General features: G+C 42.0%; 5 protein-coding genes and 1 non-coding gene across 13 annotated transcripts; 4 read left to right on the plus strand and 2 right to left on the minus strand.

Annotated features, from left to right (window-relative positions):
* Positions 1-2292: 2292 nt before the first annotated feature.
* Positions 2293-2412, minus strand: LOC116193361. Its single transcript, XR_004154270.1, has one exon. It is a non-coding gene; the product is annotated as a U5 spliceosomal RNA (small nuclear RNA).
* A 1429-nt stretch (positions 2413-3841) lies between these two features.
* Positions 3842-7423, plus strand: LOC116202322 (transcription factor TGA2.3-like). 2 transcript variants are annotated; one of them, XM_031533856.1, is made up of 11 exons: positions 3842-4019; positions 4777-4879; positions 4974-5047; positions 5141-5311; positions 5454-5531; positions 5604-5663; positions 5833-5910; positions 6006-6057; positions 6384-6655; positions 6794-6979; positions 7111-7423. In XM_031533856.1, the coding sequence occupies exons 3-11, from the start codon at positions 4991-4993 to the stop codon at positions 7255-7257; spliced, it is 1101 nt and encodes a 366-aa protein (XP_031389716.1). In that variant the 5' UTR covers positions 3842-4019; positions 4777-4879; positions 4974-4990; the 3' UTR covers positions 7258-7423. The 2 variants fall into 2 exon arrangements, with proteins under 2 accessions (XP_031389716.1, XP_031389709.1); XM_031533849.1 differs by having other exon boundaries at positions 3843-4019; positions 6731-6979.
* LOC116202314 (pentatricopeptide repeat-containing protein At1g05750, chloroplastic) lies at positions 7385-9168 on the minus strand. The gene has a single exon (XM_031533838.1). The coding sequence runs from the start codon at positions 9137-9139 to the stop codon at positions 7547-7549; it is 1593 nt and encodes a 530-aa protein (XP_031389698.1). The 5' UTR covers positions 9140-9168; the 3' UTR covers positions 7385-7546.
* An 82-nt stretch (positions 9169-9250) lies between these two features.
* Positions 9251-11683, plus strand: LOC116202340. 3 transcript variants are annotated; one of them, XM_031533880.1, is made up of 3 exons: positions 9251-9390; positions 9795-9935; positions 11133-11683. In XM_031533880.1, exons 2-3 carry the CDS (start codon positions 9813-9815, stop codon positions 11172-11174), a joined length of 165 nt encoding a protein of 54 aa, XP_031389740.1. In that variant the 5' UTR covers positions 9251-9390; positions 9795-9812; the 3' UTR covers positions 11175-11683. The 3 variants fall into 3 exon arrangements, with proteins under 3 accessions (XP_031389740.1, XP_031389726.1, XP_031389733.1); XM_031533866.1 differs by having other exon boundaries at positions 11354-11683; XM_031533873.1 differs by having other exon boundaries at positions 9251-9386; positions 11354-11683.
* Positions 11684-15016: 3333 nt separating this feature from the next.
* LOC116191484 (microtubule-associated protein 70-1-like) lies at positions 15017-19608 on the plus strand. Of its 5 annotated transcripts, XM_031520266.1 has the most exons (11): positions 15018-15390; positions 16010-16095; positions 16259-16324; positions 16400-16570; positions 16750-16920; positions 17034-17189; positions 17292-17438; positions 17878-17949; positions 18056-18577; positions 18663-18847; positions 19177-19608. In XM_031520266.1, the coding sequence occupies exons 1-11, from the start codon at positions 15177-15179 to the stop codon at positions 19193-19195; spliced, it is 1809 nt and encodes a 602-aa protein (XP_031376126.1). In that variant the 5' UTR covers positions 15018-15176; the 3' UTR covers positions 19196-19608. The 5 variants fall into 5 exon arrangements, with proteins under 5 accessions (XP_031376124.1, XP_031376125.1, XP_031376123.1 ...); XM_031520264.1 differs by having other exon boundaries at positions 15017-15390; positions 16259-16570; positions 18663-18857; XM_031520265.1 differs by having other exon boundaries at positions 15017-15390; positions 16259-16570; positions 18663-18857; positions 19310-19608.
* A 1190-nt stretch (positions 19609-20798) lies between these two features.
* Positions 20799-22688, plus strand: LOC116193251 (UDP-glycosyltransferase 76B1-like). The gene is made up of 2 exons (XM_031522065.1): positions 20799-21376; positions 21527-22688. The coding sequence occupies exons 1-2, from the start codon at positions 20863-20865 to the stop codon at positions 22489-22491; spliced, it is 1479 nt and encodes a 492-aa protein (XP_031377925.1). The 5' UTR covers positions 20799-20862; the 3' UTR covers positions 22492-22688.
* The last annotated feature ends 655 nt before the right edge of the window (positions 22689-23343 follow it).

Below are 23343 nucleotides of genomic sequence, written 5' to 3' on the forward strand. Positions count from 1 at the left end.
TTAAAATCTGATTTTAAAATCCTACTTTAAAACTAAACGCAACATTAAATCTACAAAGAGAAACATAATTAGGTCAAAATTCATGACATAATTCTCAATGTATATCAAGGGGACAGTAGATGACAAGCTAAGGGCAGGTTAAAAATGCTTATATGGACTCGCCGAATATAATGCCTATATGGAAGCTTTTAGACAAACGAACAAAGACTCTCATGGGCTATCGTTACAAGAGTTAAAATTAATAACCTATAAATAGATGACCCGAAATAATTATTATGCCCGGTCAAGCAAGAATTGGATTCAATCAATAGGTCAAACCACACTTGATAATTTTACTAAAAGAATAATCCTTATATTGAAAATTAATGTAATCATCATTACGTTCCCGCCAACACAGAGTAATATACACAATGCCACTTCAACTTTTGGAGCATTTGATCGGAAAGAAAAAGGGAATTGAATATCACAAACTTCGTTACCAACAGTTGATATTCCACGACCTATTAGCTGGGCGGAGAACCGAACTTGGAGGTTGGTTGTAATAAGAATGCCCTTTAATTCGTTCGAGAAATTCACGGATGCTTTTCGGATAAATATGGGAGCATTGCGGGTTCAAATTTAATGAATATCGATTGGACGAAACTTTATTGATAAAGATATGGGATCCAAGCGTACGAAGAAAAATGTCAATTAATTGGGAGGAGTAGGGGTAGGCTCATGGATCCTGTGATTCAACAGCAACCGTCTTTCATGAAATAGGAAAACGAAAGATTGTACGGACACGAGCGAAGAGCCCAAATTATTTGAAGCCGCCCTACGGAATTTTGGAGAAGAGATATTTTCGCATGCCCTCCACTGGAAGTAATTAATGTCGACAACAATAATTATTATTATTGTTGTTGTTATTGTTTATTATTGTTATTTAACGGCCATGAAACTCTATGAACGAAGAAACCATTGGTTACTTCGAGATCGTTCTCTCACTCAATGGCTTGAGATCTGCTAAATGAGCATACGATGCATGCATATATAAGGCTTAATACTTGATTGCATGGGTTGAAATTAGGAGACGTTGGAAATTGAAAAAGTACAGCGCGCAGCATCGTACGTACCTTGGCGTAGAACCATAATGGGTTTTCTGGCTATCATATTATTACTTTTGAAATTTCTTAAAAGTAATACTATCTATATTAACCCTCTCTCCCAGCTATAACCTTAATTAGGTTGATAAATTCATAATTAACTTCAGAAAAAAAAAAACAGAGAGAGAAAGAAAAAGAGAGACGTCTTTAAGTTTTCTAATCGTGCACGTACAAGGGCTAGCTACAAATTAATCTAGGAAAAAATGTATGTGGCAACGACGTATTATGTCATAAGTTGTTGTCGTAATCTCACATCCGTTAAATTCATCCACTTGCATGCCAGAATTTTCAAGAGCGTGGACATAAACAGAAGATTCCTTGGACGCATAAAAAACCTTCCATGTAGCAGATGGTAACGTTGTTTTGAGAGGAACATTTTCAACACTGGAAGGCTGAAATTGAAATAAATGGGATGACAGGTTTTCTATTTTTGTGGGGGGATTTCCACAGGGATATCGTCCTCATCAAATTTACTGGAAAAGACCAAACAAAACAAGCCAAAACAGAGAAAAAGAACGGAGAAACCTAGTGGGCCCCTTTTGTCAATATTCACGTGTCTTCAACTTATTACGAGAGATTAATTTCGAATCAAACATGCATCGTCTCGTTCCGACTCTCGAGTGCACTTTTAATACTCTACCCTACAGGAAAAATTTATCAATTAACAATTAAATATTTGCTAACTACATCACACATCCAATTTAAGGTGACATCCCACTGTCCTACCGAAAAGGCCAAAAAAATGGCGTCCCTCTTTATGACGTATTTGTCAGGGCAACTTGCACGACTTGCGAGCGTCAGACTACTAGCCTGCCTCCCTCGGGTCCCCATTTATCTTCTCTAATAATTCGCAGATGGAGACATCGACCAGACAGACGTACGATCAAAAAATATATTTGTTTATGCACTTCGTTTAATAAATGCAGATCAGTTCTAAGTGGCTGGATATGTGTACGTTTGCTGTTGTTTCGTCTTAATAGGAAAAGGAGAGTAGTTGTCTAAAGGGTCTCCTCGTGATGGCAGCCCTTTCGGATTTATGAGCTTTAGCGATCGTACTCCGCACATGCATGCATAGAAGTTCGTATTCGTGAAATATGCGAAAATCCAATGGATTTGCACAAACCCATTTTGAACTCATGTTGTAGATGCTCTGCCAGTTAAGGCGGGCCTTACCAGAAATAGGCATATGTATGCTGCTATTTGCAGCGAGCACGCAGTATTCTTTAGTAAAAGGCGAAAGAATAGTTCGATCTGTGCTCACTGCGCAGCTGCGTGAGCCTTGAAGGGTTGAACGGAAGGCCATTATATATGACAACTTCGGGAGTGGTCGGTCTGTTCTCCTAGCCGATGGGGGCGTGAGTGATCATTCTTCCTGTCCTGTTTTTCTTCTCCATTTATTTGTTGTCCACTTGCCATCCGAACGGCGCATGTGGGCTTTTATTGGCCCACACTCACTTAATAATTTGGCAATTGGGCTCTGATATGAAAGATGGGGCCCGTCATCAGAATCGCCATGACTGTTCTTTAATTTATGGGCCAGCATTTCAAGAAAAATGCATTTGGGTCATTGTGCTCAATCGTTATTTCCCCCACCATTATATAATAAGTAGTTTGTACTGCTAACTCGTATCCGCTTTAAGACCGAAAATCAATCTCACATGCACAAAATGCGCAAAAGGGACAGCATATAGTATGTGGAATATATCTTTGCCGTTTACTGACATTCAAGCGGTTCAATACTTATTTTGCTTAAATAAGGTCTCGGGTTCGATTAATTGTGAATGTAGAAGATTCACGCTATGAGAGTTTTACCCATTAATAGGCCGATCCGACTCGACTGGATTAGTTAGAGTCTAATTGCCTTTTTATTCGGTCGGTCCGTTGTACAAAATCTTCGATTGTGTTTGTTTCGACTTAATTATGAAGTGATAAGTGAAACAAGTGCTTTATTCGAAGAGAGAAAGGAGGAGGTTTCGGGTGGTGGAAGCCCCAACCCCGGCCAACACTACCCAAGGTGAGGTCTGCTGTGGTGGCCATGCTCGAGGCTCCCACCCCTCGAATCTCCTCTCTCTATCTCTCTTTGATTCCAGGCGATCGGGGGTAGGGTGCCAATCAGGGCCATCAGTACTTAAACGAGGTTGCCGGCGATCCTGGAGGTTGCTGGTGACCTCAACCGTGACGGAGATGGTCAGAGTTGGAGGCCCACCGCCCCTTGTTACTCAGTCACCTTCCCGCCTCTCCACCATTCTGTGTTCCTGCAAATCATAAGTTGAGGCCCATCGCTGCAACAATTACAAAAGGCCCTCCAACTGATAGAGTCAGTGAAAAACAAAAGTAGCTCCCCAATAAATTGTTAAGCACTTTTTAATTGAATTATTAATTTAAGTCAATTTTTCTTTTATATTATCAAATAAGTTAAACTCAATTAAGCGTTGAATATTTAATTTCAGCTACTTAATTTGGGTAATTTAACCCACACTTAAACTTTCTTTTTCATATAAATAAATAAATAAAATATATTACTACATAAAGGAAAAGTTGGAGAAATCTAAGCTCACGCATAGAAATGTAAGAAAATCGTATCATTGAACAGGAATGCCTGAAAACTCGTCAAAATAAAAAATAAAAAAATAAAAAAATTCTTCGGCAGAAAGGGTCAAAGTCAAAGACAAAAGCACTACTCCAGTCTCTTGTTTGGGTTGGAAAGAAAGAAAGGGGCTTTGCTCATTTCCCCGACTCAAAATTCTCAGATTCTGAGTTAACATCTGGGTCTGTCTTTTTCTTCCTCTCCCTCTTTCTTCGGTGCTTCTACTGTGATGAAAAGGTGGGGGGCTGTGGTGGGTTTGGTAATCGAAAAGCTTTTCTGAGGTTTGAAAGGTTCGTGTACTTGCCTTGTTCTCTGCTGGGTTCTGGGATATTATCGTGTTCTTTCGGTGCCTTGAGGGGAAGTTGTTCTCTTTTTATCTTTTCAGCCGCCAATTTTCATGTCGTGATGAGTGATTTTGGTGTCTCAGAAGCTCTAAGTTTGCAACTTTCCTGAATCGATGATTGCCCTTTTGTGTCTTTTAACGGGAGTTGGGGGTTGAAGATGATCGCAGAGTCTTGAACGGGATGCCATGCTTTGTTCCTCACCTACCTTCATCGAGCTAGCTTCTTCTTCTTCCCCCCTCTTTGAAGTTCCCTTGCTCTTGCCTGTATTTCTGTTGGCCCTTTTCTTGATTCAATCGTTTCTCATCCTGCAAGGGAATGGTTGGTCTGCTTGCGAGAAGATTTCCATTATTATGCTGTATATGCCCTTGGAGTCTTGATTCTTCTTTGCTTTCGCCCGTTATTTTTGTGGCTAATGGGATGGGAGCCTCTTGCTATGTCCATCCTCTACTTCCATCCTATTCTTTGTTTATTCTCTGGTCGGGTTCCTGCTGATGAGTCTGCTACTGAACTATTTTGGAATTGAACGACTCTAGATATATATGTTCGTGTTGCATGCTTGCATGGTATGATTCTTCGAAGGAATACCCTTTAGGTTCTTGCCATATGTGCCATGGAATTCGTCTGTATAGGAAGTAAATCTTCGCATTCTTTTCAATTCAATCTTGGTACTTGATCCTTATTTTTGTCTAACTTGTCTCTTTAGAGGAACAGAACGAGGCTCTTTGATTCCTCTTAGAAAGCCGACTTTGGAGCATTCGAGCAGTCTGTTGCATATCAAGAAGAAGATGCAGTTGATCTCAGCAGAAGTATGTTCTCTACTTTTGCTGATAACATAAAACAAATCTGCCCTTTTCTCTTGTTTTCTTTTGACATTCCACTTGGCTATTTCGTTGCTACCAGAACCTCCTTTCAATCAAATGAAGCTGAGTGGCCAAGCAGTTGGTGCTGATTCCCAGTTCGTTGCTTTGAATAAGGTCAGGCCTTTTGGTTTGTCCTGAGTCTGATACATCAGTATGAACTAGTTTAAATAGCTCTAGTTCTTCTCATGCCGGGATATTAAATTTCAGCCCTTCGCGTCCCCACATATGAACTTCCCTGCCATTGTTTCTGGATCTCAATCACAAGTCAACCAAGTTTCTTTACGTGGTAATCCTCGGGAAAATTGGGAAGACTCAAACATGGTGGATTCGAGTCCAAGGACGGAGACTTCAACAGATGACACAAGTGACAAGGACAGGGTGACGCCTCTTACCACCATTTTCAGGATATATTTTCTTTATTTACTGCCACTTCCTTCACTTGACCTTCAGCCAAGAGTAGCTTCTCATTTCAGTTTTGATGCATATAAGCAAGACGACTAGTCTTTTTTCGCTTCTGCAGTTTGAAAGGTTTCGACTGAATGCTGCTGGAACAGCCGATTCTGGCGAAAAACTGAAAGGAAAGGCTTCTGATCAAAAGGTAAAGAGGCCTACTTTAGCTTGCCTCAACTTCTCATTGTATTACATCTGATTCTAGTTGTTTTGATTGTAGGCGCTACGCAGGCTTGCTCAAAACCGTGAAGCCGCCAGAAAAAGCCGACTAAGGAAAAAAGTAGGTATTCTAATTTTAGGTCCTTTTCCTATTGCAGAACACTTTCTCACCAGATCAACCATATTTGCCGTTTCCTTTTTCTTGTTGCTACATAAATACATATATATATGTGACTAATATATATGTCTACATGTCCATATGTATATTTACAATTTCCCTTCTTTTGCAGGCATATGTGCAACAACTGGAGAGCAGTAGACTGAAACTCACCCAATTAGAGCAAGAGCTCCACGGAGCCCGTAAACAGGTCGAGTTTTTAATTAGGGGACATTCGTGGGTTCGATAGATGTAACAGTTCTTTCTTTAAGCGACCTTCGGTCCTTTTTCCATTTCTGGTTGCAGGGTATAACTACTTCGAGCTCGGGAGATCAGTCGCATTCGGCAAGTGGAAATGGTATTATGCTAATTTCCTGCTCAGTGATCCTATGTTTATGCATCATATTGTGCCTCTCGGGAGCAACAAACCAATCACAGGTTTATAGCAATGGCCATAATTTTTGCAATAGACTTGGATATTAAATCGGCTCAGCTGTATGGTTCACAGGTCACTTGAGGTTCAACCAAATATAATAAGAAAATGATTTAGGTTGTAAAGATTTAAAATTATAATGGAAACGAGCCGGTTCACAGCAAGACTGCCCCTGGTTTGCTATGTACATACCAATAGTGAAATCATATATCTCAGTCGGGATAAGGTTTTTAAATGGGCTTCTCTTTCAGGTGCTTTGGTGTTTGACGCAGAATATGCTCGGTGGATGGAAGAGCATAATAAGCTGGTAGGAGAGCTGAGAAGTGCAGTCAATGCACATGCTGGTGACACTGAACTCAGGACAGTCGTCGATAATGTTGCAGCGCACTTTGATGACATCTTCAGGCTTAAAGGTACAGCAGCAAAAGCAGACGTTTTCCACATCCTGTCAGGGATGTGGAAGACTCCGGCAGAACGTTGTTTCCTGTGGATTGGAGGTTTCCGCTCGTCAGACCTCCTTAAGGTGCTTTTTCTTTCTAATTAGGCTTTCTTAATCAGATTTTGCGCACGATTTTACTAGATTGGGTGCTATTTGCAGCTTCTTGTGAACCAACTGGAGCCTCTGACTGAGCAACAGTTGATGGGCATCTGCAACTTGCAGCAATCGTCACAGCAAACCGAAGATGCTTTGACACAGGGGATGGAGGCACTGCAGCAATCTTTGGCAGAGACATTGGCCAGTGGCACGCCCAGCTCATCGGGCCCTTCTGGAAACGTTGCGAACTACATGGGCCAGATGGCCATGGCGATGGGGAAGCTCGGAACGCTCGAGGGATTCCTTCGCCAGGTTCATTCTAAAATTCTATTCCCAAAGTATTCATAATCCTCTTAAACAACATATGCTAAGATCCATTTGAAGATATTTCTTGGGAACTTTCAATCTGCTCATCTTTTGGTGCTGTTTCCTCTGCTGCCTAGGCTGATAATCTGAGGCAACAGACACTGCAACAAATGCATCGGATTCTAACAACACGACAGTCCGCACGGGCTCTTCTAGCAATAAACGATTACTTTTCACGTCTCAGAGCCCTCAGCGCTCTCTGGCTCGCTCGGCCTCAGGAGTGACGTAGGCAAGGAAGTTTACTGAAACTGACTCGCTTGTGATTTTATAGCATAGCATCAAATGAGAAGTTGTAATATCATTTCCAACTTAAGATCTTCCCTCATAAAAATTGTATGCATTGAAGTTATGTAGTTTCATAATGTGAATGTGGGCATAGTTTCTGCTTTACAGTCCATTCATTCGCTTCAATATCATTCCTCAACCGCATGAAACCATAATTCCGCTCTATATGAAAACGCTGGCTGACAAAGGAGAAGTAGGTTTCCTCCTCTGAATTACTGGCAAATTTCATCAATCATTCTCGTACAACGCCAGCTCCACGGCTTCAGGAACATACCCGTGAACCCTCAGTTCGGATGACAAAAAATCCAGCATTGCATATATTTGCTCTGAGTCAGGGTGCGACTTATCGCATGACACAAACTCGTGAGTGGTACAACTAACCTCAAGCGAACTGAACCCAGGTTTCTTCTGTATACCCCGAGATTTCATCTTCCTCCTAATCTTGTTTGCCCCATCCCACTCTCCAACCGCAGCATATATGTTTGAAAGCAGCACGTAGTTGGAATCGCTGTCAGGGTCTACATCGACGAGGTACTTCATTAACTTCTCGGCTAAATTGACATCCTCATGGGTTCGGCAAGCAGCTAGTAAAGATCCCAAAATGACCTCGTTTGGTTTCACAGGCATGGTTTCTATCACCCTCAAGGCATCTTCCAGCCTCCCTGCTCGGCTATAAAGATCAACCAAGCACCCAAAATGCTCGATTCTCGGCCTGATCCGATGCACCCGCTTCATAGTGTCGAAGTACTGAAGCCCCTCCTTCACTAACCCAGCATGGCTACAGGCAGTGAGAGCCCCAGTGAAAGTGACACCGTCCGGCTGGAAGCCTTCCGCCTGCATGCTCTTGAAGAACTCCAGGGCCAGCTCAGCATGACCGTTGGCTGCGGATCCCACAATAATCGAGTTCCACGACACAACAGTCCTCTCTGGCATCTTCTGAAACACCTGCCTCGCTAAGTCGACACATCCGCATCTGCAATACATGTCTATCAGTGCATTGCACACTCTAACATTGTCCCTGAAGTGCTTGCTTATAATAAGTCGATTGACCCACAGGCCCAAACCTAGTGATCCCAAATTCGCACACGCAGCAAGCACCGAGATGATCGTGACGTAATCAGGCTTGACCCCTGAGAGCTGCATTTGGGAAAAGAAGTCTAGGGCCTCATCAAAGTAACCTCCTTTGATGAACCCGTTAATCAACACAGTCCACGAAATCGCGTCTCTATGAGGCATTTCGTCGAACAGTTCAAGAGCAGGGCCAATCTCTCTGTTCCTCATGTATCCGTCGATCATGGTGTTCCAGGTGAAGGGATTCCTCCCACCCATGCGGTCGAACGCCATCCGGGCGGACCCCACATCGCCGCGCTTGGCATACATGTCAATGACCGCTGTACCGACCATCACGCTGCCTCTGGCCATTGCCGTCTTCAGGGCGAGTCCATGTACCGAAGCTCCAAGGGACCCGGCTTCGTCCGGGAAATCAGCGCAGCCCGAAAGAAGGGTGGTGATGGTGATATCATTAGGGTCCACGCCGGAACGGAGCATGTGGGAGAAGGTGGAGATTGCTTGAGATAGTTGCCCCTGCCGGCATTGGCGGGAGATGGAAGAAGTCCATGAGACGACTGTGGGGTTCTTGTCGGATATCGTGAAGGAGATGGACTGCGATGTGTTAGCATTGTCGGAGGACAAGTGAGCGGGTTGGGTCTGATATAGGTGGCGGTGGAGGGCGGAGGAGGGAGGTGGTTGGGGTGGCGGCGAATTCAGGGGATGACGGACTTCAGTTGAGAGGAGGCATGAAAGAGCGGGAAGGCTCATCATCGGAACAGTCTCTCTGTCGGACTGTCGAAATAAAAGAAAAACCGTATTTTTTATTTTTTATTATATTTTATTTTTGGAAGAGAGAAAGGGTCGGGGGGAGGGGGCCTTTTTCAAGAACTTCCTGGGCCAGCCATGCAAACGAAGCCCACCATATTTTAGCACGTCCGCTCGCTGTCAGAGCTCCCATCATTCACCGACGACGGCGTCGGAGTCCCACGAGCAGTGATCGGACGATTTCCATTTTCAAGTAGGTGAGCTCCGTCCTCCTTCCGCTCACTTCACTTCAGCAGTCTATGCTCTAGGCTGATGTCTCTCCGGTAACGTGATTCCCCCGGAGGATTCTGGCGGACACCTGGTCGAGTTTGTGCGCACGAACTGTTTGATGAATGGGCTGTCTGGATTTGTCACTCTTGTTCCTGCTCCAACCTCGACCTTATCTTATGAGCCGAAAATTTGATAAACATTAAGCAACTCCTAGTGTGAAATGATGTAATGCTTACTTGAGCTGCTGAAGTTAGTATCTTTCATCTTCCATGTTCTTTATAACCCACTTTCACTTCTTATAACACAGGAAGTTAATCTCCGTTCTAAATGCTGCTAATTTAGGTTAAATTTGTAGGTTTTATACATGTGTAATAATGATGATATGTTCCAGGGGATAATTCTATCTACAATGCCACATCACACCCGGCCCATGGCAGCTCTACTGGTGTTTACGGGACTCAATGCCGTTCTTGTCTCGACCATCACTCCAGTCTATGATTTCGTGTGCTTCCTGCCTTACTGGGAAAGAAGGGTATGGTCTTTACCTTCAAATTCTTTTCTTTCTACAACTCCTGGTGATGTGGCTGCAGATGAAATTTAGTAGCAGAACTATCATACCTGACATAATTTTGTTTGGCATGAGTCGTATTACTCTTACACTAAGTGCCATTTTTTGATAACAACTTAATGACTTAGATGCTTGGCTCCGTTTGGATTCAAAGTTAATTTCAAAATTTTAACTTTCACTTTAACTCAACACACTACACAATAAAAACACACATTTCCCAAGTCAAAAATTTTAACTTTAACTTTAACTAAACACACTACACAACAAAAACACACATTTCCCAAGTCAAATTTATAATCCCATCTCATTTGTCATTTTCCACAATCAAAATCACAGTTACTTTAATTCTGAAATCAAATGCACTGTTAAAGTTTAGCTATTGTCGGCAAAAAAATCGGACATCTGGTAGCAGGGAAAACGAGTGTCTGAAGACATCTATTATCGCCAATTAATTATATATAATTCGAGAATTAAGCAAATAGAGACCTACTCATTGTTTGTGATTTATCCAGTTCCCAAATCTGTCACAAGATATTCTGTCTACTTTCTACTCCCTCATTTTTGCTCCCCCTTTATTTTGTTTTATTATCTCTTAATTAGCCTTTAAGCACATGTACAATGTGCCTGTCAGAGCCTGGTAGTGAATATTTGACTTGAAGGACCTCTTTTCCATGTCTATGGGTAACAGAAATTGGCTACCCCGTTGAATGATAACACTTCCTGTTCCTGGCTTTGGAAAATGAAGTGAATCGAGAAACACAAAGAATGGTTTAATCAATGTATTCTATTGCATATACATGTAAATCAGGCGCCATACCAACTTCTAGTGAGCAAATTGAGATCGAAAAGCATTGACAATATGGTTTTCTATGCTCACTATGCATTGTTAGGAAAAAGTGCTTACTGGAAGCAACCTTTATGAGTTTATTGCACGTAATTGATGTCCGAGTACTTTTACTTCACATCAATTTTTTGGGGATTCTGAGCCATCTGTGCCAATAGCCTCATGGCTGTCAAGTATGTATATGAATGATAGCGTCATCTTATATTTAGAGCTTGTACCCTACTAAGTTGTAATCGCAAGCTAGACCATTCTGTAGAGTGTCTAACTTGTGCTAGAAAAGTACTAAAAGTACAGTGTTTTGATTTTGCTCTTAGCAGAGGAAAGAGAGAAGAACTGGAGATAGAAAATTGAGATCTTGATCGTGCTGAGGACCTGACTGTGATCTAGTTATGAGCCCGTGTCCCACCCATAGCTTATTAGATTGATGAAGTCTTCTGTGGATTTGAGTGCCATTTAGATTGTCAGTTGCCAATTTTTAACTTTCCTTATTTCTCTGCTTTAATATCTCAATTCATTTACATCTCGGGTGATTATATAGAGAGAACAGCGACGCCAGGAACATGAAGGTGCCGTACCAAAGGTTTCAGGCTCTGAAACAACATAAACTACTATGGTGTCAGGTCTTTTATACTAGTTGCTGCTTCCTTACCAGAAGTTTGCCCGGAATCAGTTCAATGTGCCACTCTTTCGCTGCAAGCTACAGGTCAGGGGCCCTTCTATCACATTGACTATACAAGTAGCTTGTATCCAAGGAATGGCGCACAGTGTGTTCATTGTACTTAGTGGGTTTATCAATGGGTTCATCTCAAGCATGATACAGTTGATATGAAAATAATAGTGATTTTTAAATCATACGACCTTTTGTCAATTTGCCATCCCCATTTAAAAGGCTGTATTTTTTTTGAAATGATCTCCTCGGGCAAAGATACCATGCTCAACACAACGAACATGTTTCTGGGGATGGCAAAAAATCGAAATGAATGAATACCCGTATATATCGATAAAGGAAATGCAAATGCATGAATGAGTGCATACATGAAAAAAAATAAAATTTATCGAGTGGATTTCATCACGAACCTTATGCCTTTTGTAAATGAGCGCGTGCAAATGTACCTATCGAAAAAATCTTAATCTTAATCATATCGAGTGACTTATTCTTTGGAAAGGCAAGTAGGCTGCAAAAGCAAGACACCCACCAAACTAACATGGGGTTTTAAGTGACTATCTATGGTATGCCCAGTTGTCATGGACCAGTAATGGGAACCAAACGAGGTTGACAGCGGTAGGCTCTATCGGACCCTTTTCTCTGTCAGTGGTTCCATCCAACACATTGCTCGCCCACTTCTGCCATGTTTTGCAGTGGTCTTCTTATCCATCCTTTCTTCTTTATGTTTAAACCCGAAGCCTATTGGAGGAGGAAGAAAAAAGAAAAACGAAGCTACAGTGAATTACCGGTGCATGTAGTATAGATAGTGTCCAGTGATGCAATATCCAGTCGACAATTTCTATTCTTGTGTCCTATCATGTTAAATTGGGCTTATGCAGTGCGAGTGATGAACAGTCACTCGGCACGGTTACAGTTCGACTTTGGAATTCTACCTCGTTGCCTAGGGCCAATGACTTGAAGACATAGGTTCGAGGCTCGTTCAAGATGTTTGGCTGATTGAGTAGGCCGTAGGGGTGGATCTTTTGTTTTCTTTTGCTGCTGCTTTATGCGTCATAGTAACCGACAATTACGATGGAGTCGGTTTGAATAATAGATTGTGTCCGAGACCGGATGATTCACCTTACTGGTGGGTACATGTACGGGGGGGGGGGACTGGTTATATGAGGATCTCAATAATGCACCCGCCAGGGTTTTCCCGCGTCCGTGTGGGTGGAAGGACGCCGATCTTTTTTCTTTTCTTTTTTTTTTTCCCCAATTTTTTGAGCTTATCTTAGAACTATAAATGCCAAGCGTAAATATTCGACGAAATAATAATAATAATAATAATAATAATAATAATAAGAATTTGTAATATAATGTTTATTTTTTTAAAAGGTGGAAATCAATGAAAGGAGAGAGTGAGAGAGAGACGAAGGTGAGGCCCAGCCAATTGGGTCGGAATCACGCTTTGTCTCGTGCAAAAGAATCGAACATGTGCACTCTACGCTTTCACGCCCGCATGTGCTCTTGTCCTCTGTCCCACTTCCCTTCACTTAGCTTTCCCTCCCTCCCAGCATCTTCCCCCGTGTTCTGCATCGTACAAAAAATCTCAAACGGTCGAAGTCGCCATCGTTCTAACATTGAGATCGGTCTCGTAATTCAGCATGGTCCTGTAAAAGTCGATATTAACAAATGAATCATGTCCTGTCATACGGTTTGTTAAGTCGTACAACTCAAGTAGCTAGCTCGTGACCTGTGATTGATGAACGATGACGCCTTCCACCCCTTGAAAGCGTGTCTCATTAAGAGGTCAGTGATGTGGTGCAATCGAGTTGCCATATATGTTTGTTTCGGCTCGGAAATGCGACAATTGGATAGAACTTGAGAGAACTCTATCGAGTAATTAAAGGCCTTTCCACCTAGAGCGAGCGGCTTGCTCGACTTTCGGGGAGGAAATGAAAGGATATCTTCTTATGGTATGGAGTCTCCCTCCATGCTCGGTTCGGTGAGTACGGCTACGTCTTTGGGATGCGTCTTTATAGATTGAGAGGCACGGCATTGGATTTACCTATTCGGAGGACCACTACTTTCCCCTTTTTTTTTTTCCTCCTCAACGGAACAAAGCTATCTAGTACAGGATTTTGCTGTGGTGAGATTACATCTTCGGTCCACCCAATCACTCGTTAGGACGTCACGGTCGATAAAATTAGCAACTTAAATGCGACAAACAGCTCTCTCCGGTTGAGAAGCATCCATCGACTTCTCGATTCGGGCACTGATTCTTGGGCAAGGCTTTGGTTTCTTCTTGCAGTGAATGAATGGTGAACAGTGTCCATCATGTGCAACGGTTGTTTTCTTAGTTTGGACTTTGGAGCCTTTGGACCACCTTAAATTTTAACCGTTGAATAAATAGCTTCTTTTTTCTTTTTTTCTTTTTTTGTGCATGCGGGGACCCAGAAGTCTTTCTCTTATTTCCTGTTAAAAATAGCCCGATGTAGGAAAGGAAAATAAAAACGCAATTAAAAACTTCACTAATTACAACTGAATTTAAAATGTTTTGATTTTATTTTTTCTTAATATAAATGTTTTAATTTTAAGCGAGAGTATGTCACTGCTCTCTCCTAACACTCTTTACATGACGGTCTCTCATGGGCCAATCAGGAACAGCTTGGGAGCAGAGCACGACATTAACACCATAATCAAATCAATCATCTGCCTCTCATTGGCCATTAGTGGACACCACTTCCCAGCATGATTATTCTCTGCCTGTTAATTTTGATTTCTTTTTTGGGGCAACATTTTATCACCAATATTAGTGTTTCCATAGTTATGAACTTATTTAAGGAATGGTTGAATAGATCATGAGCACCTTTTAAATGAATACATGAGCCAATATTGAAATTTTTTCGAGATGAATCGGATGTGATCGAAAATGCAAGATTCGCACAGAGGGGCCTTGATGGTTAATCTTCACATGCAAGCAAGTGAATCCCAGATCTTCTCATAATAAGACCATCGAAATCCGCCTCAAGCTTCTCATTAAATAACCACAGATGCAATATTGGTATATTCTTAATATCAAGTAAGTCATTGCCATCAATAATGTAATAAATGTAAAATATGAATAGTATGCACCCAATTAGCAAGTTTTGAACGGAGTACAATCAACTGCATTGTGCATAATTTTCCGCACAGATCACTTGTGATGTTATTGGTGAAATGAAATCAAATCTTATAAAGTGATGATTATCAATTGAAATTCGAAACTACTGATCGCCTCGTTATGTGATATGGCCCCTTTGGTTTGTCATACACGCACCGTGTTAGTAATAACATAGTCGACTTCAATTTATTATAAACCATTAATTAATAATTAAGGATGGCCAGAGAAGAAAACATCACCCACGCACATATGAAACACAGCGTATCTGTCTTCCACCCTCCAAAAAAAAAATACTAAATTTTTTAAAATAAAAATATCTATGTTTCTCTCTCTAGCTTTCTTTCACTTTCTCTCTCTAAAAGCTTAACATTTAAATCCCGCCTTAAACCCCCTCCTTAACTCTCTTAACTACCAACCAACGCCTCTCTCTCTCCTTCTATCTCTCGCTCGGAACCATTTCTCTCTCTCTCTCTCTCTCTACCTTCCGGTCGCTTGTTCAGCTGCGGGAGCTGAGGAGCCAGCCAGCCAGCCAGCGCGCAGCAGATCTCCCTGATGGCGGGGCCGCACATCAGCAACGGCGAGGCGGAGCTGCCCAAGCCGGCGGGGCTCAGCTCGTCCGCTTCCTTCAAGTCGTCCCGCAGGAAACCCAACGGCGTCGGAAACGCCGTCCCCCGCGCCGGCTCCGATGTCGATGACATCATCACCCTCCTACATGGCTCCGATCCTGTCCGCGTCGAGCTCACTCGCCTCGAAAATGAAGTTCGAGGTCTTCCCCGCTCCCTCTTGCTCACTGCAGCGATTCGCATTCCCGCTCCTCGTGGAATAAATATGGCCTGACTCGCTGTTGCAGATGATTGAATATAGCTTTGCAAGATTGCCCTGAATCTGATGGGCGACAATTGTGTCGAGTTGGAATTGCAGTTCCTTGAGTTTCGTTTTAGTCTTTAGCAAACAGAGCAGGATAGTTGCCCCCGCACGAATGCTTCATAGGAGATTGTAAAAATTTGGACTTGTTCGCAGAAAGTGTTTCTAATATTTATTTTCAAACATCACGAACCGAAGCGGATTTTCAATTTCCCAGAAGATCATTTCGACTCAACCCGATCTTACTGATTCAATTAGGAATAATTCCTTCTTTGCATTGGTGTCTGTATTTGGCCATTATATTTTGAGCCATTGACGAATGATCAATGTAGACAGTTTATCGTCGTGCATGCATTTTTTTTTTTTTGAGTAAAAGAAAAACCATTGTGAATGAAAGTGTCGACTCTTGTTTTGCAACTCCTTGATGTATCTTCCATTCTTTGTTCACTTCGACGCAAAAGCACAATGTCGCTGTGAATCTTATGAAGGCTCTTTTTCCTCTGGTTTACTCCAACTTTCAGAGAAAGACAGAGAATTAGGAGATGCGCATGCAGAGGCTAGGGCTTTGAAGTATTCCGAACGTCTCAAGGAGAAAGCTGTTGAAGAGGTATTCTTGCTCATAGTGAACTCACAATGTCTTGAGTGCGGTTTCTTGTCAAGAGGAAATTTTGACTGGTCATACAGTTTAATGGCTATCTTGGGTGCATTTTTTATACAGAGTGTAAATGATTGAGTTGTTACTGATCATCTTTTCCCGAAATTGAATTCAGTTAACCGATGAGCTGAAGAAATCGGATGAAAAGCTAAAAGCCACTGAAGCTCTCCTGGAAAGCAAGGTACTGGATATCGTCCTGTTTTGCGTAATATTATTGACTTCTAGATGGGATGGTAATTTATTTTCAATTTTGCAGAATCTTGAGATAAAGAGAATAAATGATGAGAAGAAAGCTGCCCTGGCCGCACAATTTGCTGCAGAGGCTACACTTAGGAGAGTCCATGCTGCGCAAAAGGATGATGATATGCCTCCAATTGAGGCAATCATTACTCCACTAGAGGCAGAGCTTAAGCTCGCCAGAATGGAGGTATGAGACGGACTTTAGTAACTGCTGTTATGATATGTCAACTTCTTGGCTTTGTTGTGAACTTTTCCTCTTTTCCTTCAATGGGCCCTGCAGGTGTACATAAATGTTTTAAATTTTGCGGGAGGGGTTTGATAGGTACAAGTTTTAGTTGCCTGACATCCTTTTGGCTTCATATTCAGGCAGCGAAGTTGCAGGAAGATAATAGAGCACTCGATCGCCTTACAAAGTCCAAGGAGGCTGCTCTAGTTGAGGCTGAAAGAACCGTTCAGATTGCTTTAGCTAAAGCATCACTTGTTGATGATCTGCAGAACAAAAATCAAGACCTCATGAAACAAATTGAGATATGCCAGGTATCTCCTTTCTCCCATTAATTCTTCTAATAGGAGCCTTAAACAAAGTATTTAGAAGATGTTGGTTAGCAGAGACATTGATAGATTTTATTTATTTCCTTTTCTCTTGTCAGGAGGAGAACAAAATCTTAGACAAGATGCACAGGCAAAAGGTTGCTGAAGTTGAGAAGCTAATGCAAACTGTTCGGGAGCTTGAGGAAGCTGTATTGGCTGGCGGAGCCACTGCCAATGCTGTACGTGATTACCGGCGAGTGGTGCAAGAAATGAATGTAATTATCTTCTGGAATCTCTTATCCCACTGAAAATATAGTTGCGACTTTTTATTGCCGTAAATGTCTCAAGCTGCATGCTGACATTTGAGCTTTCCATAGGAGGAGAAGAAGACTCTGGAAAGGGAAGTTGCCCGTGCAAAGGTTTCTGCAAATCGCGTAGCCACTGTAGTTGCAAATGACTGGAAAGATGCCAGCGACAAGGTTATGCCTGTGAAGGAATGGCTCAAGGAAAGGAGATTTCTCCAGGCATGTAAAGATTGGCTTGCATTATGCTCCTTTAAGTTTTATCTAGGCATGCACTATCAAATCAAGAGGTTTTGAACCTATGCAAGTTTTTTATTAAACAAAAGATGGGTATTTTTATTAATTTCTTGGTCTTTCTGTAGATTCATTATAGGAAACATAGGAGATTAACTGATTAAACATCATATAGGAGGTTTCCTACTTTGCAGACCATGAAGGAAATATGGCATTGGCTCCTTGTCGTGAAAGACAGAAGTATATCGCAAATTAATTCCGACAAGAAAACAATGTTGTCTATTTATTTATTAATCTATTTATTTTTGGGAGGTGCCTTACTGCTAAGAAAATGCTGATATTCTTAATTCCTTTTACTTGATATCTTGTGAACGTATTATCATTGCAGTTGAAAGCAGGATTAATAGTGGTGCCCCGTATTTTGTAGGGTGAAATGCAACAACTTAGGGACAAGCTAGCAGTAGCTGAGCGCACTGCAAAAGCGGAAGCCCAACTAAAGGTTTGTGAATCATATCCTCTGTGTGGTAGTCCTGTCTAGCACTCATTCTCGAGAACTTTATTAAAGAAATGCTATCAATCCTAACTGTGGTCTACTAATTTCTCAGGAAAAATACCAACTGCGGTTCAAGGTTTTGGAAGAAAAGCTTAAAGGATCGAATACTAGCGTTCGAGCACACTCAGAAATAAAAGGTACTAGCTATGGGAGTTCACGTCGTCTCTCTCTTGGTGGGGCAGATCATGCAAGATTATCCTCTAATGGTTATACATCCAAGAAAATATCAATTGCACAGAATGGACTTCTTCGGTCCAACAGTGCTAATACATTGTTAAAGAACAGCAGAACATCATCGGGATCATTCGATGGTGGTAGTAGGTCCCTTGATAAAATAATTCCAAGTTCTACCGAGACGGATAACACACCGGAAAATATTGGCAACCCACCTCAAACAACTGAGATGAATAGTTCATCTGAGGAGATTGCCGACAGGAATCCTACTGAAAAAGCTGAAAGGGAAGACTGTGTATCGGGAGTCTTGTATGATATGTTGCAAAAAGAGGTTATAGCGATGAGGAAGGCTTGCAATGAGAAAGACCACAGCCTCAGAGAGAAGGATGATGCAATCGAGGTTCGATCATAGCAGCTACTTATACTCCATCCTTGCTGTCCATTCGGTTTCCTTTTCTCCGGTCTGAATATTACCAGTATTGCAGATGTTAGCAAAGAAAGTTGACACGTTGAATAAAGCAATGGAAATTGAGTCTAAAAGAATGCGGAGAGAAGTAGCTATTATGGAGAAGGAGGTTGCTGCTTTGCGTGTAAGCAAGGAGAACGACCACAGGATGCGGCGCCTCAGTGCTCCAAGGGCTGCTGTACATCCTCGGTCAATTTCCACAAGGTAAAATCATGTAAGCCCACATTACTTTATAATCTATTGGCATCTAGTGAAATGATAATAGAAAGTTCATTGATTTTCTGTGATTTTTATGAGGTGAGTTGGAAAGAATGGTGGCACCAAAAGTGGAAAAGAAATACGATGAGTTACACTCGCTGTTTGCTGTTCTATTCAGATACCATGATAACAACTTCCACAGGACAACCTTAAATTTTCAAATTGAAAAACTGATTCATCTGGCCTGTCGGATAATGAGGCTCTTGCTGTCACTGATTCCTGATAGATTAGAACTTGAAAATATGTGGCCAAATCTATTTGTGTTCTGGCTGCAGGAACGGACGGAACTTTTAGGCTGCATGAGTTAACACCTCTCCAGACTCCCGAAGAAAGTGCTTGCTGTCACTGATTCCTGATAGATTAGAACTTGAAAATATGTGGCCAAATCTATTTGTGTTCTGGCTGCAGGAACGGACGGAACTTTTAGGCTGCATGAGTTAACACCTCTCCAGACTCCCGAAGAAAGTGCCTTTTCCTCTTCTGCAGCTGCTGTTTAAGGTTCTGTTACGGTCATTAGTTTTGTATCCCTCATGGTTCTGACTTACGATATTGAATGTCGTGTACATGTCTGTATCTAAACAAGGCCAATCATGTTATAGAATTCGTGAAAGCCTGAAGAACCTCGAGATTGTGTTTGAGCTATCATGTGCCTGAGATTGAGAAGGAAAAGAAAGAAATATAATCTGTAACTGATTTCAAACCATCAACATGATCTCTTCCTCGAAATGGACTCAGCTTATGTCACAGAAATCGGTCAAATTATGTTCTGAGGGCTTGCGATAACTTCAGTAGTCCTCACAGATGGGCTGTAAAGTGTAAACTACTTGCAAACATTCCAAGATGAAAACGTGAATTGAACCTGTCAAAATATGTATCAATTTGCAAAGGCTTATCGACTTGAGTGGGATGCATCTACTTGGAAAAGAAAAGGCCAATGACATAGGTGGTTGGAGAACAGCCTCAGCAAAGAATGGAAAAATTTTGAGATATCGGATCAATCATGAAAACCTCCTTGATGATAGCCCGAATCTGAGTAGGTCGAGAGGTGAGTAAGATAACTGACTGGTTGCAGCATCGGGTATCATATAACACGACGGTTGGTCTTTGACACTCCGAGGCAGGTCTTAACTGCTAGGATTGGTTTGATAAAATGAAACAACGCCTTTCCTTTATAAATTTAAACCCTTCAATACAAAATCATGGACGAACATTTATGAGCATTGTCCTCTTAAGGGAAAGATACTGATTACGGACAGAGATGCAAAGGGATAATCAAATATAGAAAGCGACTTCCCGCACGTTTTGTTCCCATGTATATCGTCCTACGCTAAAACTAGCAGCTCGAGCCTGCATTTTGCGAGATTATTATTCGATTATATATCTTATTATATTAATTTATATATAGATCATTGGATAATAATTCAATTATATTGTGGATGGAATAAATTAATATTATGCATTAACTAATGTTATGTTACTTCTGTTTTAGAATTTTCATGGTTCAATTAACGCGGTGGTTTAATTAATGAGAATGGTTAATAGTAATAAATAAAAGTATTTAATTAATGTCACGGCGTATGTGAAGGGTCGGGCCTTGAGGAGTTGAGCATTTGAAGATTGAAGCGACGTCGTTAATAATCTTTTCTCTATTTTGCAATTATATATTATGTATAGATTCTGATAAATTTTTCGGTAAAACAAAATAATGGACTCAGTAGTATGCCAACGGTGACAATAAATGTATTCGGTAAATCCTTATATTGATTATCTGCAACCACGTCATTACGAGGTTGGGTCATGCAAGATTTTCCGGAATTAAATGCACCCAACTACTCATTAAATGATTGTTCATGACTTATGGGACATTTCAGAGAAGGGGGAATGGGACAATTCCCTTGAAATGGCTTTCCCTTGAAACCAAATTTTAATCAGGACACTGAGAAGACAAGACAGCCTCGGACATGGACTTGAAAGGGGCGAGATCAAGAAAAAATCATGTTCATCATTTGGTTCTCGTTCCTTGTCCCTTACAAGGGCACTTGACCCCCATGTTCCATCTGGCTAATCTCCTTCTCTCCCGCGGCTTCGCCGTGACCGTTATCCAGATCCCATCCCCGAGTTGGAGATCCCTTGATTGCACCCATCCTAATCCTTCCTTCCCTAGCCTCTTCTTCGAACCAATCGCAGATGGTGTCGCGTGCGACGATGATGCCTCCAACGCCGGGGAGGATGTCATGTCCTTCCTGCTGGAGCTCAACTCCAAGTGCAGGGAACCATTCCGGGACTGCCTGGACCGGGTGGCATCCAGTGCACCGAGAGGTTGCATCTCGTGTCTTATTCACGATGCTGTCATGTACTTCCCGGTTGATGTCGTCGAAGATCTCAGTATTCCTAGGTTGGTCCTCAGGACGAGCACCGCCGCTAACTTCCTCGGGCTTTCACTCTTGGACCAGAAAGGCTTCCTTCCACCCCAAGGTACGTAAGGAAATCATCGTGAGAAAACGGTCCTATTCATGTGTGAATTCCATAGCCACGAAATAGACCGTGTGGACTCACTGTGTGATTGGTTCTCATGAGTTCACGCGATTCGAAACTACTCATTTTATTGATTCGATCATGCCACAGGAACTAGACTGGTGGAGATGCTCCAAGAACTGCCGTCGATGAGGGTGAAGGACCTGCCTCTTTTCGATAAATGCAAACAGGCATCGACCGAAGAAGTCCTGATTAAGATCCACAAAGGAACAACGACTGCTTCGGCAATCATATGGAACACTCTCACCTGCCTCGAGCAACCATCGCTCGATAAGATCAGCGCCACCCTCTCGGTTCCGATCTTCCCCATTGGCCCCCTCCACAGGCTGTCGGCGGAGATCATGGTTACTTGGGCCCCCGAAAATCAGAAGATAGAAGAAGGCCGCACAGGCTATAGTGCAGCTACAGATGAGGTTCCGAGGCGTTGGGCTGAAGACAGGAGCTGTATTGAATGGCTGGACTTGCACCCACCCGGGTCTGTGGTCTACGTGAGTTTTGGGAGCTTAGTCACACTATCCGAGAGCGAACTGACCGAGATATCCGAGGGGCTAGCCGAGAGTGGGCGGCCCTTCCTGTGGGTCATCAGGGCCCGTCCGGTAAATTCGGCATCTCTGGAAGCGATACGAGAGCTCACCAACACGAGCAAGAGGGGGAAGATCACAAGCTGGGCCCCGCAGAGAGAGGTCCTGGCGCACCGTTCAGTCGGGTGTTTCTGGACACATAGCGGATGGAACTCAACGTTGGAGAGCATGAGCGAAGGGGTCCCGATGCTGTGCTGGTCGTATGTCGGGGACCAAAGGATTATATCGAGGCTCGTCAGTGGAGTCTGGAAGGTGGGGCTGGAGCTGGAAGTTGATGACGGGATCGACAGCGGGCCTCTCAATGGAAGCAAAGTCGCGAGTGCCATCAAGAGGATAATGTCGGACGAGGAAGGGCGGGAGATGAAGAGGAAGGCCATGGCATTGAAGGAACAGATCGATGTTTCTCTAAGACAAAGTGGCTCCTCCCGTCAGTTCCTAGACAAGTTGGTCGCTTTCATTCATCAACTCGCTTAAAAGCATACACAGTCCGACTTTCTTTTCGCCTATTTTACCGTTCCTACAGATGGCGCGGGCGTTTTCGCTTAAAAGGGTTTGTTTGAATTTATAGTTGAGTTGAGTTGAGTTTTGGTTTTAATTAGTTTGTAATGATTGTATTGTTAAATTATGAGAAAAAGTGTGAAAAATTAATAAATAATTGAGAGAAAGTAGTGATTAAGTAATGATTGTATTGTTGAATTGTGAAAAAGTAATGAATAATTGATAAAATTTAATATTAAAAATTAAATTGAATGGTTAAAAAAATTTTAAAAATAAAAAAAGTAATAATTGTAATGTTGAATTGAAGATAGGTGGAATTGAGTTGAGTTGAAAATTTTTTGAAAAATAAACACACCCTAAGAGGGTATAAAGTCGACATCATGACGGAGTTCGAACACACTGAACACAGTATCTTATTGTTCTTCTTATACCTTACATAGATCTCTGTTTTTCTTTTTTTCTTTTTTTCCTAGATGATCTATGATTTGAGAATCATGCGAGTCACTGAAAGGGCAAAAATAAAAATAAAAATAAAATCTGAAGTTACTTATCGTTATTCGAATTCGCCAGTTAGCTCAGAGATTTGATTTGGGCTTTTCCAAAAGTTGTCTCCTGGCTTGGTTTGCATTGTATAATTTGGGCTTAATGGGCCGAGCCCATGTCCTTTTCTTTTCCTTGAAAAAAGGGTACATTTTTTAAGCTCAATCAATCATATGCCAATTTGCCAATTACAAAATCCTGCTGTCTCCAAGAAGAAAATTTCAATTTTAAAGAAAGGAAAAAAGAATGACATAGATGATGTTACACTTAGGCATAAGCTTGGCCTCA

The sequence above is a fragment of the Punica granatum genome, chromosome 1 (genome assembly GCF_007655135.1).
Source record: "Punica granatum isolate Tunisia-2019 chromosome 1, ASM765513v2, whole genome shotgun sequence".
Taxonomy (NCBI): domain Eukaryota; kingdom Viridiplantae; phylum Streptophyta; class Magnoliopsida; order Myrtales; family Lythraceae; genus Punica; species Punica granatum.